The 20,255-nt window shown below is 43.6% G+C and overlaps 2 protein-coding genes and 1 long non-coding RNA gene across 4 annotated transcripts; 2 read left to right on the top strand and 1 right to left on the bottom strand.

Moving 5' to 3' along the window:
• Positions 1 to 7,432: 7,432 nt before the first annotated feature.
• On the bottom strand, positions 7,433 to 8,974 carry LOC132464834 (uncharacterized). Of its 2 annotated transcripts, none has more exons than XR_009527363.1 (2): positions 8,117 to 8,974; positions 7,433 to 7,510 (listed from the first exon to the last, which is right to left on the bottom strand). It is a non-coding gene; the product is annotated as an uncharacterized LOC132464834 (long non-coding RNA). The 2 variants fall into 2 exon arrangements; XR_009527364.1 differs by having other exon boundaries at positions 7,433 to 7,482.
• Positions 8,975 to 13,099: 4,125 nt separating this feature from the next.
• On the top strand, positions 13,100 to 15,112 carry LOC132464817 (zinc finger MYM-type protein 1-like). The gene is made up of 3 exons (XM_060061429.1): positions 13,100 to 13,942; positions 14,035 to 14,134; positions 14,514 to 15,112. The coding sequence occupies exons 1-3, from the start codon at positions 13,119 to 13,121 to the stop codon at positions 15,039 to 15,041; spliced, it is 1,452 nt and encodes a 483-aa protein (XP_059917412.1). The 5' UTR covers positions 13,100 to 13,118; the 3' UTR covers positions 15,042 to 15,112.
• A 28-nt stretch (positions 15,113 to 15,140) lies between these two features.
• LOC132464827 (uncharacterized) lies at positions 15,141 to 16,723 on the top strand. The gene is made up of 2 exons (XM_060061440.1): positions 15,141 to 15,728; positions 16,224 to 16,723. The coding sequence occupies exons 1-2, from the start codon at positions 15,545 to 15,547 to the stop codon at positions 16,670 to 16,672; spliced, it is 633 nt and encodes a 210-aa protein (XP_059917423.1). The 5' UTR covers positions 15,141 to 15,544; the 3' UTR covers positions 16,673 to 16,723.
• The last annotated feature ends 3,532 nt before the right edge of the window (positions 16,724 to 20,255 follow it).

Genomic DNA, 20,255 nt, shown 5'->3' with positions numbered 1-20,255 from the left:
TGGGGGCCACATTCCAATCTTCAGGAGGGAGACGAGCGCTTGGGAAAAGTTCACATTTGTAGCTTAGAGATAGTAAAGTATAGAAAATAACTAGTAGAATAAACTCAAATAAATTTTATTAATAAATAGTGTACTTCAGAATAGATAAATAAAGTAATAAAGTAATAATTAAAAATGGCACCAACAGCGGTAGAGATTTTGAGTAGAGACCGTCTATTGCTCAAAGGTGAGATGAAAAAGATCTCTGAGAATTGGGAAGAAAGGACAGAAGCAGCAGGTACTATATGGCCCATGGGAGGGACTTTTGATCCAATAATATATCGAGACATGGAGGTAGTAATAAGGAATTACATAGATAACAGAAGTGGAAAAACGGCCTTAGCGAAGAAAGACAGGGAAAGGTTAGTGCTAGCTTTGTTCGAAAAGGAGGGAGAGAGGTGGCGCGCAATACAACGAGTGGCCAGAAAAATAATCACAAGGGAAGAGTGTAACAATGCTGACATTTGTTGTAGTGAGGGTGAAAACGAGAATGAAGGAGAGGAGGAGGATGACATTGAACATGTTGGTGAAGGGTCATTAAAGAAGGAAAAGGAAAATTAAAGAAGCGGAACAAAAGAAAGGAGGAGTGGTCTAGTGGGACACAAGGGGCAGAGGAGCCTGGCTGCAGTACATCAGTAAGCCCCACACCACTCGAGTTAGATGAGAAACTAAGGAGATCACAGAGAGAAGGAAAAGCACCCGAAACTTCTCTGGGAAATTATCCTACTCTAGTCAACGGACAACAGGTCCATTATCAACCGTGGGGTTCACAGGACTTAGAGGGAGTCATTTCTAAACTCCCTAACATAATTAACGGGGCGTCTAAATGGATTAGAACATTTGAGGAGCTCACAGTGGGAAAGCTAATTGCAGTGGGTGACCTGAAAGCTCTGTTGACAAGAGTATTGGGGTTATCCAAGATGGAGTTTGTACTGAGGAATGGAGGGTTGAATATACTGGATGGAAAGTATGATGAGTCTACACTTGATCATTACAGAGGGGCGTTGTGGGCCACACTCAGGAGGGAGTTCCCGGTCCACATGGATCCTAAAGACATGAGAGGTCTCCCCATTGGTGACACAGAGAACCCTGCATCCTACCTGCAGGCCCAAGTAGACAGATGGCGCATGGAGACGGATGAGGATCCTGAGATCCATCCCGTGTTCTCTGTCATGTTCAGAAATTCTGTGATGGAGACACTTCCCAGCCAAATCAAAGCCAAGCTAGAGGATGTGGTTGGACTGTCTACATCAGGATCTCATAGAAATTTTAATGGCCATTTAGTTCCTGCAGTGGATGAATATCGTCAGAATAAACAAAGAATACAGGAACAAAGCAAAGAGGTCCAGAGGAAGCTATATCAGCTTCAGCTGGAAGATCTCACAAGGAAGGAAAGAGATAAGAAGAGACAGGCAGGTGTTTTAGAACCAGCTGCTGTAATTTCGCAAGCCGCCCAGCAGGGCGCACTTCAAAACCAATATCCACGATTGGCATTTTCTCTCCCAGTACAGCCTCAGAGCCAACTGTCACCTACTCTACCTGTTACACATGTACACATCCATAATTATGGGAACCCCACAAATAAAAATAGACAGAATCAGTACAAGGGGCCCCAAGGACAGTTTAGAAACAATCAACAACCAGGATCCCAAGGACAACGCAGAGGTCCTTTAATATGTTATGGGTGCAACCAGGAAGGACATTCTAAGAAGGATTGTTTAACTAACCCTTTTCCACCACAGCAAACACAGGGTAACAGCGACCAGGGACAGGCAGGTCCCTATATGGGTCAGGGATACTAGGGGTGCCCAGAGAATCCACAGGGGGAGGGTCAGCTTGTAGCAATCACAAAACAAGCTGATCAGGGACCAATACTGCAGGTTCTGACAAATTATAGAGGCACGCCAATGATGGCCCACACTGGAGCCACTTACACACTATACCTCTCACCTCCCCATGGCAGGAAAATTCACCAAAACTTTAGGATTCTCGGAACACACGCAGTTAATGCCTATGACAGCTCCAAGGATGAGAATCGGTGAATTCCTATTTTAAGTTGTATGAGTGAGTGAGTGAGTGAGTGAGTGAGTGAGTGAGTGAGTGAGAAAGAGTTAGCATTGAGTTAAGTTAGAGGGGACAGATGAAGTGATTTGTGAAGAGTGAGACAGAGAAGAGGAAGAGTGTGTGGATTTGGCAACGAGAAGTGACGATGAGATTGGAGAAGGCTTTCCGGTTAGAATTTTCTTTGGGGAGATTCATATTTTTCGATGGCCTTTTTAAGATTAATTAAGATTGAGAGTTAGAGAGAAGGAACGTAAGTAAGGAAAAACCCGCAGGTGGGGGCTGGACAGAGAGACAACAGAGAGAAAGAGATTGAATTTGCATTGTGCCTAATAGATTATTTGTGCGTTTGGATGTACTCTGTAATTGGTTCCTGAATGTAACCCATGTTCACTGTTTTAGAAAAAACCTAGAACCACCACTGGGATTGGTGATTCTGTGGTTCTTGGAGACTCTCCATCGCGTCGGAACATCATGTGGTATATATCATTACATCTTGGTACACAGAGCACTGGTGAGACAACGGGTTGGATCAGAGAGAGAAGGTGTTTGGAGAAGGGAGAGGAATGTATAGAAAGCAAAAAGGGCGGATGCGGAACGACCCGGAGGTAATAAATCAGAGGAGAGGTGGCTGGGGGTCGGTTTAGCTCAGGAAGTAGAAGGTGTCTTGTAACCGAAAGGTTGCTAGTTCGATCCCCATCTCTCCTAGCTGAGTGTTGATGTGTCCCTGAGCAAGTTACATGGTGATTACAGGATTTAGGAATAATTATTTAGACTCCAAAACATGAGCAATTAGCGTTAAAAAATTGTCTGCACACCACACTCCACAGGAGTCAATGGGTTCAATAGCGCCAGGGTAAAGTGACTCATCAAAAGAGGAGCAGACCCAACCCATGGACTCTGCGTGGATAGGTGGATGTTATTTTGGTGCTTGGACCTGACGTGGTCTAGGTGCCAAGATAACAACACAAATAAAATATTTCCTTTGAGATTATGATAAGTAATAGACAATTTATTAAAAATGATCTTATAATTTAGAAAAAACAATCGGCAATACTTAAAAATTAGACCAAATAAGTATGATAAAACGTTATCCAAATTTCTAATTTAGGTTATCCACAATGACAAATGTCATTTAAAATAAATAAGTAAAATAAAATAAGAAAGGGTGTGTGCGAGCCTGTTCTCGTGTGTGTGTCAGGGCTGCCGAGGTAGGGGAGAATCCTCTCCTACTCCGAGTGACTGAGTACACAAGGGGATACCCAAGCACACTTCAGATAAAACAATATGGTTAATTAGTAAATAGAAACAATGTATCAATTCAGTGTTCAATAAACTAGTTAAGATCAACATAGAGGGTTTGGGTTTGGTATAGTAGTGAATCAAAATATGGAAAACACTAAATGCAAGCAATAGGTAGAATAAAAGGTTTAATTAGGTTGTCCAATTTAAATAGATAGTGAAGGGCAATCGGGTAGGATTATGAAGACAATTGTGATTTTGAGTAACGGTTAAGAGAGAAGTGAGTCGCCCAATATTGAAAATGCAAGTTTTAATATTGTGATTTTTGTTTTCTTTCACATCTCCCTAGTAAAGGACAGTAGGTGAATTGACGCTACATCTGCTGGGAAGGAGTCATACATGCTATGTTGTCAAATTGGATTCGGAAGTAGTGGGTTTGCCTTCAAAATGCCACTAATGCTGCTGCAACACTTTAAACTCTGATAAATTATCTTTTGTTTTATAGTCGCCCTGATGTGTATTCATGACGCACACATATGGCTGCATAAGGCAGATGCGGCTGAAGACTCTGTCTCCATCCCTCCACTTTGCGATCTATACCACCATATAGGTGGGGATTGATCGTATCCCAGGTACGGCATCCTGCAATAAGCCAGTATGGAAGGCTGGTTAGCCAACGACGGGTAAGATCCCACCTTGAAGCCCGGGACAACCTAAATCAGGCACAGTCACGATTACTTGGCAGAGTCACTGTGAGCACTGGCTCACTTGATCATGGAGTGACGGGCTGCAACCATCATAGGAAAAGCCGGCTGATGAAAGGTGGAGGGGGAGCAGGAGTCAGATATGTCAGCTCTGGCAGCAGAGGTGGTCTTGAAACGGGGCATGCCGCGTTTTATTTCGTTTTATTTTACCTTTGTGGTATAGAAGGCCACTAACGCATGTAAGTTTTTTCGGTTTGGTGCATGACTTTGGAACAGCGTGGTTTCAGGCGGCTGATGGTAAACCCACCCATATTGGGCTTAGGATTTGGACATACTGGTTTCGATTTCCCTTCCCAAAAGATTGGTTTCAGTTTGCTGATGCTTAGGTTAGACGTTTCGACGTTGGTTGCACCAACGGCGTTCTTAGATTTGCTTATCATTTAATGTGCATGGTTTTTGACCATTGCGCAAGGGGGGAGGTATTGAGGAGAATTAGGAAAATTTTTGAAAACAAGGTTTTTCTTCACCATACTTGCAAACAATGATTGACATCCAGCTAAATGAGTGTGAAATATTTGAAAAAACAGTGTTCAACAGATGGGTAGAAGCAGTCCCATCAAGAAGACCAAAGTACGGTTACGGTAATCAAGGTTCTGACTAGAGAAGTCATGCCAAGGTTTGGAATTCCGTCACAAATTAGCTCAGGTGATAGGGCAGCATTTATTCAGAAAACACTCAAACAAGTGATTTAACATCTGCATGTCAAACAAAGACTAGTCCGTGTCTACATTCCTCAAACCACAAGGTATGGTGGAGAGAGGAATGGGACGCTTAAGACAAAGATTAACAAAATTTAATTAGAGTACTAAATTGGAGGACTAATGCACTACGACTGACACTAATGAGTTATCGTATGAAAAACTAACAGAACGACGCATCTAACCCCGCATGAAATGTTTACGGGTCGACCCATGCCTTCATCTGTCATTCGAGGGCCTCACAAAGGTCCTCCATTGGAACAATTGAAAACTGAATTAAGACGCTATTTGGGACAACTAACTGGCATACACAGCCTTATTTTTCAACAAGAGAAAGACAGAGTTCCAGAGTTGGAGAAGGAGCCACCAAGGGGGTGGAGCCAGGTGACCACGTGTATCTCAGAGTCTTCAGGAGAAAGTGGAACAAACAAACCCAGGAGAGAAGGACCATACAAAGTCACCAACGCAACACCAACAGCCATCCAAGTGGAAGGAAGTGCCACGTGGTATCATCTCAACCACTGCACAAAAGCCGCTCAACCCAAGTCCAGGGATGAGTGTGAGGAGGAGGAGCCAGACGCAGACACACCTGGGGCTGACCAGCCGCCCCAGGACCAGATCCAGTCGAGCCAAGAGATTCAGCAACATGATGTTGCTGAAAATGGGGAGCCTGTTTCTGATCCTTTACGGGTTGTGCCAGATTCCGCTGGCACAAGCACAGACCCCGAGGAAGGATGAAACCACGGAGACAACACAGACCTGGAAGAGCCAGGAATCAGGGGCTGGTACTGAAGGAAGCCTAAGAGAAACACAGGACAATCCGGCCCCAACTCACTCAGGAATAGTCAACAAGAAAGGGAAAATAGTCTTATATGCTCAGATACCACCGCGAGACCAAATTAATGAATTTGTGTTTACTGTTATGTCGGATAACCAACCGTTATGTGCATTAACCTTCCACCAGAATCGTGAACATGTGCACAGGAAAAATCGGTGTGAAGTAAATATCCAATTTAATCCAATGAAATGGTGTTTAACAGTAACGTCAAGAATACATGGGGCTATAACAGAAAGTATCTGGTTAAACATTTGATAGATCTTTTTGCCTTAAACAGGTTTAAAATCCTGAGAATTATACAGGTTGAGATTCCTGAACATGCTTAAAGGTTTTTAATGATGATCAAATGTAGTGCAAAATATGGCCTAAACGACTGTTATGTTTTTGTTGTGATCTTATCTTACAAAAAAGGGGGGATGTGTGGTAGAAATTAAGGAGTATATTCTATGGTAAACCATGATTATTATGAGGTCTGTGTGTCTAATAGTGGAGAAACACACGGGGCCTGGGTGTCTGGGTTCAGAACAGATGGTTGGGCCCCTAAAAGGAGCAGGACGCTACGGGGATAAGGCATGCTGACCTTAGCCTAGTGTTTTGGGCTATCTTTGTTGACCATTTGCTGACCAATTGCTGACTGTTCAGGTTAAGATGGATTTATGACTGAATGGAGGCAGACACTTCAAGGAGAAGCTGCTCTGTTTGTGTGTATAAAAAGACGCCGCAGTTTGTGAACCGCAGTGACTCTATAGATCCACTCAGGCTGTTGTCGTTGTTGTTTTTCTGCACGATAAAGTCTTTTGTCAATTCTTGCTCCGGACCCCTCGTTTTCATTTCTCTCTCTCTCTCTTGAATTAGTCTAAGTGTTTTAAATCTCGATTAATCTCCGACACGTTTCACCCGGCCGATGTTATCTGTGTGTGTGTGTGTGTGTGTGTGTGTGTGTGTGTGTGTGTGTGTGTGTGTGTGTGTGTGTGTGTGTGTGTGTGTGTGTGTGTGTGTGTGTGTGTGTGTGTCTCACCAAGCCGGTCTGTGTGTGTGTGTCTGTGTCTCACCAGGCCGGTGGTGTGTGTGTGTGTGTGTGCCCAAGCCGGCGTGCGTGTGTGTGCAGGGGCGCTGCCAGGAATTGTGGGCCCTATGAAAGATTCTAATTTCGGGGCCCCCCCCCCAACATCTATCGACTGTTTTGGTAAACATGGCCCAGCATCACAATAGCACTTCAGTTAGACTTTTCGTTGCCCCTTCATGGAGTATGGGTTTGTGTGACTTTAAATAAGGGTATGAACTTACTTATTAAACGTATTGCATTCAGTTAGTGACATCATGTAATTCAAGTAATAAACTAAGTATTTATAGCCTACTGTATTTTAGGCAGCAGTCTTATACATATTGTCCAATAGCTGCTTAAACACAATTTTACAACAATGTCCTTCTCTCATGCTAAAATTGGACTTGACCCAGTTTGGTTTCAACACATCAACTTTTCAGCAAATCCAAACACACTGTTTTCCACGCAACACAAATACCTCTGGAAATCCAATGGAATTTTGTGTTGAAAAGAAAGCTGTGTGTACAGATTCACAAAGACAGAAATTTGATTGTTATGCTAAAATTGTCTGTAAGCAGCTTGAAACTGTACTACAATTGTCAGTTTGATTATTGGTTGCCCATTCATGTAGTTAGTGACCTTGCTTTGTAATTGAGAGTACATTACAATGTTAAACCAGTACATGGCAGCATAAGCCTGTGTATGCTTCACAGCCAGAGCCCCAAGAAACCATAAGAGTACTCACAATTTCATACCTTGTATAACTGCAATAGTCTTTTCAGAAGACATGATGCACTGCAAAAAAATCCACCGTTTCTGCTTACTTTTAACACAAATTTATTATGCAAGTAAAATTTCAAATATCCATAAATAGTACATAAAAAAGATACATTAAAAAGATAGACTCTTATAGGAACTGAATTAACATTACAATTGCTTGACATCAACACAAATATTTACACTTCAGCTTCAAACAATATGAAAAAAAATCTCAATTTACACTGTTCATGAATAAAAAGTCTAAAGTGCAAAAAATAGCTCCAAGTAACAATCAAAATGTAAACAAAGAACAGAATTTACAGTGCAATTGCATACAATATCAATGGATCCACATTGTAGACATCAATACAAATATACACTACTGCACAGTTTCAAACAATATGAAGAAATCTTTATGTAAACTGTTCTTATAGAGCAGTAAAGACTTAAATTCCAAAGTCTAGACGCCGAGCCTTCTTGGTTGCAAAGTCACAAATCAAATCTTTGAAATCTAGTGAGCGAGCCAACTCACTTTCAATTGAAAGTATTGCAAGGCTATTCAACCTCACTTGCACCATCAGCCTAGAAGGCACCCTCAGCCTAGAAGGCACCCTCATTCAAAACGTTCATCCTAAAGCAACTAACATCCTACCAAACTAATGTTGCTTACCTCCTTCTCCGAAATGGGATCCAGTCGTGGTGGCCGTGGGCGGATCTTGTCCTCCTCCTGAAGTTGAAAATGCACATATTTAAGACACCACCCCGTTAGGTTCTTTTGAAAAAAATATTTTGTATTAAAAGACTAGTTTATCACGGTCGTTCGTCCACATTTGCCGTTTGTTCGCTGTGACAATAAAGGTGGAGTCTTTAAATAGGAAACTATGCTAACTAGCATGCTCTCTTGGAGGCTAATCCAAGAATTCTGCTTGTTAGCCTACCATTTGATAGAGTTTGAAAACGCAAGGTCATTGAGTGAGCATACCTTCTTTCTTGGCGAAAAATTTAGTGACCAGTTGCCTGCCTCTTTTGGCCCTCTCCTCTTTCTCCCGTCTTTCCTTCAGTTTTTGCCAACCTGACTTCATTTCTGTAGCTGTCACTACCAGCTCACCATCATGTGGTTAAAACCTGACCTCAGCCAGCCCAGCCGCTCTGTACACCTGCTGCCAGTGCCAGCATCTCACATTTCGGATGCTGTTCGATTCAACGCATCGCGCGTTGCGGCCGAACCATTTCGCAAGAGCTCAGGGGGAAGGGCAAATGACAATAACTAACGAAAACGTTATGGAAATCGACAGTTGTGAGTTTAATAAGTTTATTTCCAATTACCATTTCTTTGTAATGAGACATTTCAAAAAAAAAAGAAAAAAGGCAAGAATATTAATATTATATTATTAATTGCCATCCGCGGGCCGTGGGCCGTGCTGCGTTGGGCTGGGCCCTTAGAATCAGTACCACTTTTCCCCGCCAGGCAGCGCCCCTGTGTGTGTGTGTGTGTGTGTGTGTGTGTGTGTGTGTGTGTGTGTGTGTGTGTGTGAAAAAAAAAAGTTTAAATGCTATCGAAATTTCGTTTAGATATTATTGAAGATACAAATGTCTACATTTGTTTAATTGTTTCAGCGATGGTAAACGGCTGAAAAATGATTTTGTTACAATGTCTTTAGTAATTTAAGTGCCAGAATGGGCAGACTGCCTCAATGGGACAAACTGTAGAATATGACGGTTTGAAACTAAAACTGTGAATCTGAAAAAACTATGAATGATATCGAAATTCTGATTCAATATTATTGAAGATACAAATGTGTAGATCTGTTTAATTCTTTGAATGATGCTAAACGGTTGAAATTTGACCAAGTTGTGAAGGTTTGAATGTTGGAAGTGTTGAATAGGATGAAGGATGAATCAGCTTTTTTTTAATTTTCCAATAGGAATGAATGGGGGAATTTTCGGTGAATAACGTTGAATATCTCGGGAATTATGTACAATATCAATAAGAAAAATAATAGCACACTATTCCTAATGGAGCTGAACGTTTTAATGTTTGAATGATGTTTCTACGTTGAAGTATGTTGAAGGAGTCACGTTGCAAAAAAGTGCCCGAATATTTATAATAAAAATAAAACTAAAACTGTGAATCTGAAGAAACTATGAATGATATCAAAATTCTGTTTGAATATTATTGAAGATACAAATGTGTAGATCTGTTTAATTCTTTGAATGATGGTAAACGGTTGAAGTTTGACCAAGTTATGAAGGTTTGAATGTTGGAAGGGTTGAATCGGATCAAGGGTGAATCAGCGTTTTTTTAATTCTTCCAATAGGAATGAATGGGGGAATTTTCGGTGAATAAAGTTGAATATCTCGGGAATTATGAAGAATATCAATAAAAAAAATAATAGCACTCGATTCCTAATCGAGCTGAATGTTTGAATGATGTTTCTACGTTGAAGTATGGCGAAGGAGTCGCACTCCAAAATAACGGCGGAATAATTATAAAAATAAATTTATAGGATTTCAAAGCTGTGAATGCTAGCAGCATTCACACCAATAAAATTAAATATGTAGGATTTCAAAGCTGTGAATGCTAGCAGCATTCACACCAATAATAATACATTTAATTTAAAGGGCGCCTTTCAAGACACCCAAGGTCACCTTACAGGTTACGGGGACGCTGGCGACACTGACGCCGCTCCGTCTGCCTTGTTTTTATTTAAGTTTTTCAAGTTTTCGCAATTTAATCTATTTTATTTTTATGACAAAGTTTGTCATACGTTTTAACTTCGTTTTGGCCTTCTTTTGTCACAATTTTTCTTGCACTTTACCCCATCCTGAGCTTGATTTTGGATATCCAACGCCTCGGTCGATCTGAAGCTGGTTGCCTGTGCTCCACCGCTGCTGTTTTTGGGCTACTCGATGTCTCTCTCCCTCTCTTTCATCCTGTCGGCGGATTTGACGCTGACCAGCAGCTAGGTTAGTCGGTTGACTAATAACTAGCCCTCCCAGGGAGATTGAGGCTTTGCGCTGTGCTTTGCCTGAGCTGCTGTAGCCTACTAAACATGGGATATATCTACACCGCGGAGCAGCTCCAACAGCTTGCCTCCTATGCCATCAGTTCCATCGATGAAGATGTACTCCAGCTTTGCCAGGTTACGGGGATCCGTCGGAGGAAGCGTTACATACACAGAGGGCTGAGTTCCCGTTGACCGGTAATTACCGGTCTTTGACCGGAAAAAAATGAGGAGGACCGAAAATTCCAAATGTCTCCGGTCAGAATGACCGATTGGAAATAAAGCCCAGTTCAGACCAAAGATTCACCTTGCAACGGCTTGCAACTTGCAACTCCTTGCGACGAGACGGGCTGCGACGTTCTAAAACTGGGCCGTTCACACTGGCTGCAACGCGCTGCGACGCTAGGTGGTTTCCATAGCAACTGTGAACGCTCTGGCACAGCTGAGAGCCGTAACATCAGAAAAAAGCGCATTCAGTCACGAGGAGATTCAACCTTTTAAATTGAGCCGAAATACTTTTGAATGTGTTAATTTGAATTGTGTTTAAATATGCTACAGTGGTCATTTGTTTAGCCAATTCATGTAAAACAATGAGGGTTTTGATTGTAGCGTAGCCTGTGTGATAAAATAAATAAGTTGTTACATTTCGTGCACACGCTCAAATTGATCGCTATAGAATACCGTAGGTTTATGAACTAAACGGCGGCAATCTAGCGAAAGCCGTTGGCAAGCTTTGTTGCGGAGTAGGCTACCGGTATCTATTAAACATGGCAAATCAAAATATGATCACCCACTTCTTCAAACCAAGTAGCAGCAGCGGCGGGTCTGACGTCACACACACACCTCCACCTGTGTCAGAAGAGGCGGCTGCTGTGCCCGTGGCTTCAGCAGAAAAGAGGAGGAAAACGCGGGCGTTCAGGCCGGACTGGACAGAGAAGTTCCCCTGGGTGAGGTGCGATATTGTAGAGGATGAGGAGAGGCTGTTTTGCGCTCAGTGCGAAAAATCAGGGAGGAAGAATGGCTTCACTCGGGGGTCCGCAAATATGCGATTCTCAAGTTTAACAGAGCACAGTCAGTGCAATGATCACATTTCGGCTGCCAACCTAAAACAGCTACAAATGGCCATGAAAGGCCAATGTGAGAAAGCCACCGACTCCTCCAAAAAAAAGTTGTGCTCGCAGATGAAAGTTGTGTTTCACATGGCCAAACACGACATCTCGGGTCATCAGTATGTGGGGATGACAGAACTTCTGAGAGCAGTTCAGGCCCCGGATTTCACCACATCTGAGGGGCTTTACCGGCACAGCGAATCCATCTGTGACATGGAAATGGCTCTCGAGGATGTGGTGTTGAAGGGATTGGATGAGAAAATACGAGCCAGTGATTACATCGGGATCATAATTGACGAGACCGTCAACATAACGGTTGACAAAAAGTTGATACTGTATGTAAAATTGCAAGTGAGTGGAAGAGTGGAGACGTGCTTTGTGGGAAACTACGACGTACACTCCGGGACGGCACAGTGTATTTTTGATAAAGTAGCGGAGATTCTCCGCGGCAGGAATGTGGAGCTGTCCCGCGTAATCGGACTGGGCTCGGATGGAGCCAGCGTAATGATGGGGAGGCATGCTGGAGTTGGCGCTCTCCTGAAAAAAGAGTGCGTTTTCCATCCAGGTGCACTGTGTTGCCCATCGTACTGCGCTGGCCGCGATAGATGCCGCTAAAGCTGTGGACCGAGTAGGAGCCTACAAGCGCACAATTTCCGCTGTGTACTCATCAGTGGCGGCCGGTCAATAGGGGGCGCTAGGGCGCCGCCCCCATCAAAATTTCGGGAAAAAAGTATAGACACAGTAAACATAAATTACATAATAAAAAGTAATTACCACGTCTGTTCAGTGTTCACTCATACAATGGGTTTTACTTTTAAATTTGTATGCCTTTCCATTCAATATTGGGTTTATTCTGGGTTGTTTTCATGCATTTCAATAGCGAGGGGCGCCGGCCAAATGAGTGTGTATGTGGCCTCTTAAACTTTTGGCTTCCATGTGACTTCATGCTGGTCTCTAATTGGTCACTTCAAGATTCTTCTCCGGGCGCAGCTCTCTGCGCCCCTGGCCAATCAGCGTGCTTGGGCTCATTTTTCATCCAGTCTGATTGATTCATGATACCTGTCGTGCCTGTCACTCAAAGAGCGACAGACACGCCCACGCGCACACGGAGCAGACAGAAAAAAACAACAACGAGAAGACAAGAGGAGACATGGCGACAGCAAACGAAAATTCGGTTGTTTCGTTACGCAGTAATCCTTTCTCGAGGCGTTCGGTGGAGGAAAAAAAAAGAATAAAGGAGCTTGGACCGGAGCAGCCTGATATACAAATCCAGCAGCAGGCAAGTGACAGGGGAAGGAGTTACACTAGAGGCTTCTCTCGTTTGTGTTACACCAAACACAGTTGGCTAGCTGGATGTGGAGTTAGCAATGCTCTCTATGGCTTTCCATGCTTGCTTTTTCAAAGTGTTGGCAGTGGCACTGAAGCTCTGTGGACAACAACTGGGGTCAGAGACCTGAAACATCTCTCTGAAAAATGCAAACGGCATGAAAGTAGCCGTAGCCACCTTGACAACGGCATGAAGCTACAGTTTTTTGGCCGAAATGAGCTCCTGGATTGTATGTTGTCTGTTGCAAGGGAGCAAATAATTAAAGAAGCTCAAAAGAGTGTTTTTGTATCAATCCAGGCAGATGAGACAACAGATATTTCAACACAGACCCAACTTGTGCTTGTACTACGCTACATTGATGACAAACACAGTGTGCAGGAAAGTTTTTTTGATTTCATTCCTCTGCAGTCATCTACTTCTGAGTCCATTGCTACTGCATTAAAAGAGCGTCTTGCTGCCATCATTCCTGAGGATCAGAAAAGCAAGCTAATCTGCCAGGCATATGATGGAGCCAGTGTGATGAGGGGTGCCAATGCAGGTGTTCAGAGGAAAATCAAAGATGAGTACCCAAATGCCCACTATATCCACTGCTATGCACACCAACTCAACCTGATCATGCAACAGGCCACCTCTCACATTTCCAAGGTGAGAATTTTTTTTTCTGACCTGGGTGGATTTGCCAGCTTTTTTTCCAGATCACCCAAGCGTACAGCTGTTCTTGCTAAAATGGTGGCCCATAGACTGCCAACATCCAGCAATGTCAGATGGAACTTTCACAGCCGAGCCGTCAACACTGTGTTTGAGCACAGACAGGATCTCATTCAGTGTTTTGAGAACATACGCGACTCGGGTGACTTTGACCCCAAAACCATGAGAGAGGCAGGAGGCATGGCCATGCTGCTGGAACATCAGGATTTTAAGTTCTTTCTGGAACTTTTTCACCACATCATGCCACATGTGGACCTCCTCTATGCCAAGCTCCAGAAGAAGAACATAGATGCAGTCCACATCAAAGGGAGCATCCAGCAGTTTGAACAGGACATACAAATCATCAGGTAATAAGTATTCCTATCAGTAATATGATCATCACATTTTTCAACATTATCTCTTTTCCCCTTTTTGATTATTATTATGACTTCTCACACAGAAATTCTCGCCATTCCATGGGTGAGCAAAGCAGTGGTTCTCTGACATCAAAGAGGCGTCGGGTACTCAGTTCAGAGGATCGTCAAAATGTTGCAGAAGAGGTGAGTTTATGTTGTAGAAATCTGTCATAGTCCATGTTTCATTTGAGGTTGTAATGTTTGTTAGAGGAGAAATGTGTTTTGAAATACAATTTAAAATATGTCATTGTCATGTTGCAGAGATGTAGCCTCATGTTGCAGAGATGTAGCCTATCACCTAATCACAATTAAACTATTTGTTTAAAGTAGTACTATCACCAATACATAAGTAATAGCAATAAAAAAAGCTGAAATATGCAATAAATAGGTCCAGGGGAGCCATAACTATATGTACACAAAATATAGCCAACAGTGTACTGTCTGAGGAGCAAATGCAAAAAAAAAAAAATTGTTAAAGAGACATCTATTTTTTCTCTATATTTTTGTATTCTTCTCTCTGTAGATCTGCAACACCATTCTGGGACACACCAGGGAGCGCTTCTCCTTCACCGACCATCTTGTCTGTGCAACCTTGCTGCAGGGGGACAGGTTTGAGGACCATCAGGGGGCATTTCCTGAAGAGACACTACAAAGCACGCTGAAGGCCTACAAAATGCTGAATGGAAGCAAACTGAAGACAGAGCTCAGTCTCATCTACAGCAAAGTAGAGTTCAGAGCCTGTTGTGGTGCAGTGGACCTGTTCCAGCTGTTCATGGAAAACAATCTTGAAGATGTCTTTTCAGAAACTGTCACTCTCTTAAAGATCCTCATCACCACACCCATGACCACAGCTGAAGCAGAGAGGTGCTTCTCAACCTTGAAAAGAGTGAAAACCTTCCTCAGAAACACCATGACCCAGGAGAGGCTGAATGCACTGGCCATGCTCTCCATGGAAAATAGACTTGTTTGTGAAATGACAGATTTCAATCAGAAAGTCATTGAAAAATTTGCTGGCCTGAAGGAGAGGAGAGCAAAATTTATGTTCAAGTAGTTTATTGTTGTGTTGTAATCCCCGCCCGCCAGTGCGCCCCCCCAGATTTTTTTAGCACCAGCCGCCACTGGTACTCATTCTACAAACACTCAGCTAGCAGGACCAATCGCCTCCGTCAATTAACAGCAACTCTGAGCGAAGAGGGCATGACGAGTCTGAAGCAGCCATGCGCGGTCCGCTGGCTGTCATTGCCTAGGGCAGTGGAGAGTATTAAAAAGAACTGGCCTGCTTTGGTGATGGAGCTAAATGAAGAAGCTGTGGGAGGAAATGCCCAAGCCCAAGGCCTCCTGGGACAAATCCAGCCATACAGCTTCATCGCCTTGACGCACACACTGGCTGATGTTCTCCCCGTGATGACCAAACTGAATTTGGTTTTCCAGAAAGAGGATGTAAATCTGGCCACAATCCGACCAATGGTTCAAGCATCCGTCTCGGCCCTCACACATCTATGAGATGCACCCGGTCCAGAAGAACAGAGGTACCAAACGGATTTCCAAGAAGGCATGTACAAAGGCATTCAAGTGACCCATGCAGGCGACCGGTCCGTTCAAGCCTTCAAAAATGCCCGAACAAGATACATTCAACACCTGATCGATGCTTTACACGCCCGTTTCCCTGACGATTCCCTGGATCTGCTTAACTGCTTCGACGTCCTTCTTAATCCCTCCCGATACCCACAGACAGCTGGTAAGTAGGCCTATAGGCTAGCCTATTTGATTACGTATGATGTAAAACATATAGCCTAAGTTAAATAGAATATTATTTTTAAATGACCAATGCTCGCATATTCTGGTCAGTAATAATAATAGGACCAATAGGCCTACTACTAATAATACAGGCCTAACAATAGCCTAATAAGAGCCATAATGCAAATTATAAGGGCACTCGAGAGCTATAGGCCTCCGCTAAATTCTAGTCTGATACGCAAATGTTGTGAGTTTAATGGGTTCTTTAGGCCATGCTGTAACCGTCAAAATTGTGGTAAAAATCGTCCGTGTTGCCATAATAGGCTGCTGACAGACAATAATGAAAAGCGAGACAGTAGGCTAATGTAGGCCTAACAAAACTGATGTGTACAGTGTTACATGAACGTTGGAGACACAGAGGAATCACCAAGGAATAATTAGTTGTTTATTGGCTAAAAATAAAAAGCACAGACTGATTGTCCCTCCGTTCCCTCAGCACTTCGGGAGTATGCAGAACCAGCCATCCAAACCATGCTGGGTCATTTTGGCCAAGAAATTGCAAGCGAGGACGATTCGGCCACAGCCACCACATTCATCGATGCCGCAAGCGCGAAGCGAGATGCCATCCCAATGATGACAGCCCTCCGCAGTTACGGGGGCTTGCATTTTTCATCGGCCTGCGAGATGCTCATAAGAGATTACGCGGAAATCTTCCCAGAGTGGGTCAAACTGGCAAAGGTAGCCTGTGTTATCCCCGTCTCCAGTGTGCCAGCGGAGAGAGGCTTCTCCCTGCAGAACCGCATAAAGACTGCTCAGCGAAGCCGCCTTGGGGAAGGAAGAGTCACAAGGCTTATGCGCATTGCAAGCAGCAGAGACACACTAGATACATTTGACTTTAATTCAGCAGCGGCACGCTTCACAGCTGCCAAATATCGAAAGAAGTAAAATATATTTTTTATTTATTTTTTGCTGCCTAGTTCAAGTCGCGGCCGGCAATTCACTTATCCACTTTAAAATACTCCCGTCTCTTGTTACACTGTAGCGTAATTATTTTCATTACAGTCTGCATTTTATAATGTTACGCGCCAGTTTGTTTTACTGTAGGTAGCCTACTTTGTATTGTTTTAGGCTATTATTATTTATGCCTTGCTTTGCATTATAGACCTAAATAATTTTTGTTCGTCTGCACTTTAAAATGCAATGTTTAATTGTTCTGTCACCTGCCAACCTTTTAATTAAAAACACCAGGCTATAAATCGACATGCCTTGATGATTTTATTCTTTATATAGCCTGCCTATCAATTTTTTTAAGTGCAATAAACACGGACATTATATCCGACCGTTTTTTTTCCAATTTGACCGGTAAAATGAAACCTTCCCGGTCATATGACCGGCACCAATTTCTTCTAGCGGAAACACTGACAGAGGGTCTCGTCGCTCCTTCAAGATCTACAATCGAGCAACGGAGGATGCCATACCGACTATCCAGTCTCGGCGCGGCTCTCCTGGACGATCCTCTCCTGTAGGCAACTCTGCACCCCGCAAGGAAGTCCTCCATCAACACTTCACAGGCCGGAATAATCTCTCCCTGGCTCGTTGTTCGTGGGATCCGAGGTTCTCCTGCCATGTAGGCCTATCCATCACCCCGCACCGACCCCAAACACCGGTCAGCTCTGCTCGTCCGAGGTTGCGGATCCGTAGCGGTGGGGTGAATCCCCTGAACATCCGCCCTCTGGAATACTGCCGTCACCCCCAGACTGTGATTCACTCCACAGCAAAAGCCGCCCTGGTCAACAGCAGGTCTGTGTCGAACAAAACTTGCGTTTTAAATGACTTTTTCTCTCGTCACAATCTGGACTTCCTATTTTTAACCGAGACTTGGATAGGCGCTGGAGTTGGTCAGTCTTCTGTTTTCAGCGAACTTTGCCCCACCAACTGCTCGTTTATTAGCACGCCAAGGTGCGTTGGAAGAGGAGGCGGAGTAGCTCTCGTTTTCAAGAATGATTTTAAAGTACGGACACTCTCTGTAGGCAGTTTTTCCACTTTCGAACTGCAATGCATAATTGTAGAATCTGCCAAGGCCCCACTGGCTTGGGTTCTGATCTATAGACCCCCTAAGCCTGACAAAGACTTTATAACAGAATTCTCTGACTTTCTGTCCCATTTTGTGTCATTGTACGATCGTCTGCTCATACTTGCTGACTTTAATATCCATGTCTGCTGTCCAGACAGACCCATGGTCAACGAATTCTGTGGTTTAATAGATGCCTTTTGTCTCACTCAACATATAAACAAAGCTACACATTTACTGGGACATACACTTGACCTTATTTTATCATATGGTTTTTCTGTTGATAATATTGTAATTGAGGATGCCACTTTCTCTGATCACAGACCTATTATGTTTGATGTTACCCTCTCCAATCATCTGCCAGCTACTAGAGCTCAAGGCCATTACTCTCGCCATATAAACTCTCTTACTGCAGCCCAGTTTTCTGATAGCTTTCTCAGTCAAACTGTTGCTTCTACCATTGCAACAGCAGCATCATCCTCTTCCAGCCCAGATGAATTAGTCAGCCTTTTCCACTCTTCCTGCTCCTCCATACTTGACTCTGTAGCTCCTCTCACATACATCCGCCCCAAACTAAAATCTCGATATAGGTTGGATGAGGCCACCCGCTCTCTCAGGCAGGCCTGTCGTAAAGCCGAAAGAAAATGGAAAAAGGATCACCTTACTGTCTCCTTTGAAAATTTTAAAACTGCTTTAGCTGCTTTCCAGGCTGCAGCAAAAAAAGCCAGGGCAAAGCACCTCTCGGATTTGATCAGTAAACACTCAAACAGACCAAACATTTTATTTAGCACTATTAACTCCCTGTTAACAACCCTGTTAACTCCCCAGCTGCTGATGTATCTACTGCTACCTGTGAGGAATTCCTCAAGTTTTTCATTAACAAAATAGAGAACATCAGATCACTGTTTACCCCCTCCCCATCACCCACTCCATCTGATTACTTTGGTACACCAGTTATTTTTAACCAATTTCAGCCCATTTCTCTCTCTGAACTGCGGGAATTAGTATTGCACATGAAACCCACTGCATTCCCCCATGATGCCATTCCCTCCTCTATCATTAAGGATGTTTTTGATGCAGTTGGCCCTTCAATTCAAATAATTCTAAACTCATGCCTTACATCTGGCACTGTCCCCTCATGTTTTAAACATGCGGTTGTCCAACCCCTGCTAAAGAAACACAACCTTGATGCTAAATGCCTGAAAAATTACCGTCCCATCTCTAAGCTTCCTTTTATCTCCAAAGTCCTAGAAAAAGCTGTTCTGTCTCAGTTGACTCCCTTTCTGACCACCCACAACATACTTGAACCTCTTCAATCAGGTTTTAGATCCCTTCACAGCACCGAAACAGCCCTGCTCAAAGTAACCAATGATCTCCTCCTCACTCTGGACTCTGGTGATAATGCCATCTTAAAGGTCCCATTACATGCTATTTTATGTATTCTTTAATATAGGTATTAGTGGGCAACTAACACAGTATTCAAAGACGTTCCCTAAATTCAGCCGTGGTGCAGAGTTACAGCCACTCCGAGCCAGTCGCACATTGAGCTTCCCCCAAATGCGCTGTTTCGGTGGGCGTGTCAAGGAGGAGGGTGGGGGTGTGGCCCTGAGCAGCTTGCAGCCACCATGCGCTCTGTTTACAGTGGATGTATCGCAATGGCGAGCCACACACAGCCTTTAGCCGTGTTCTGTAAATATTCTAGAACACACGGGAGTCCTGGAGCTCTATATATAAATATTATCATATAGCCTACACAGATATCTATATCATATAATATATATTATCACGGCCAAAAGCTGTGTGAGCCGATATTATGAATCTCAAACGACCGCGTTGGGTTCTCCGACGTTCCTGGTTCTTCAACGTCCACATCAATGTGAATACACACACTGTAACGCAAGTGTTTCTTGTCGGTTCTTTGACGTGTCTTGTATTTCCACAACGAGACTGTCGTGGGGGTTATCTGAGCCATGGTTGAGAAGGAATTGGGGGAAAGGAACTTTGATTTGACTCGCTGAAGTACATGAACTGCGACATGCCGCCGGTTGCCGCGAGGCACCATCGCCCGGCAGCGGGCAGCCGGCAGCAGGCAGCGCGCGGTTCAGTCGACTTCAGGTTGATGTGAAAGTGGAAGAACCAGAGACGTCGCAGAACCCGACCAAGTCGTTTGTGATTCATAATATCGTCTGGAGGCGCACACAATATGTTATATGATATAGATATCTATGTATATGATATTATTTAGATATAGAGCTCCAGGACTGTAACGCAAGTGTTGTACACTTCCTTGTTATTTGGATAACCGTTCTGCTGTTGGTGTGACGTCGGACTCTCGTATCTGGTATTTCTACAACGAGACTCGTATTGGGGGTTATCTCAGCCAAGGTTGAGAATGAATTGGGGGAAGGAACTTTGGCTTTGACTCACTCAAGAACATGAACCACGACAAGGAGGAGA

Source organism: Gadus macrocephalus, chromosome 1, assembly GCF_031168955.1.
Source record: "Gadus macrocephalus chromosome 1, ASM3116895v1".
NCBI lineage: Eukaryota > Metazoa > Chordata > Actinopteri > Gadiformes > Gadidae > Gadus > Gadus macrocephalus.
The sequence above is the reverse complement of the archived record's forward strand: the minus strand, read 5'-3'. Positions and strand labels throughout refer to the sequence as shown.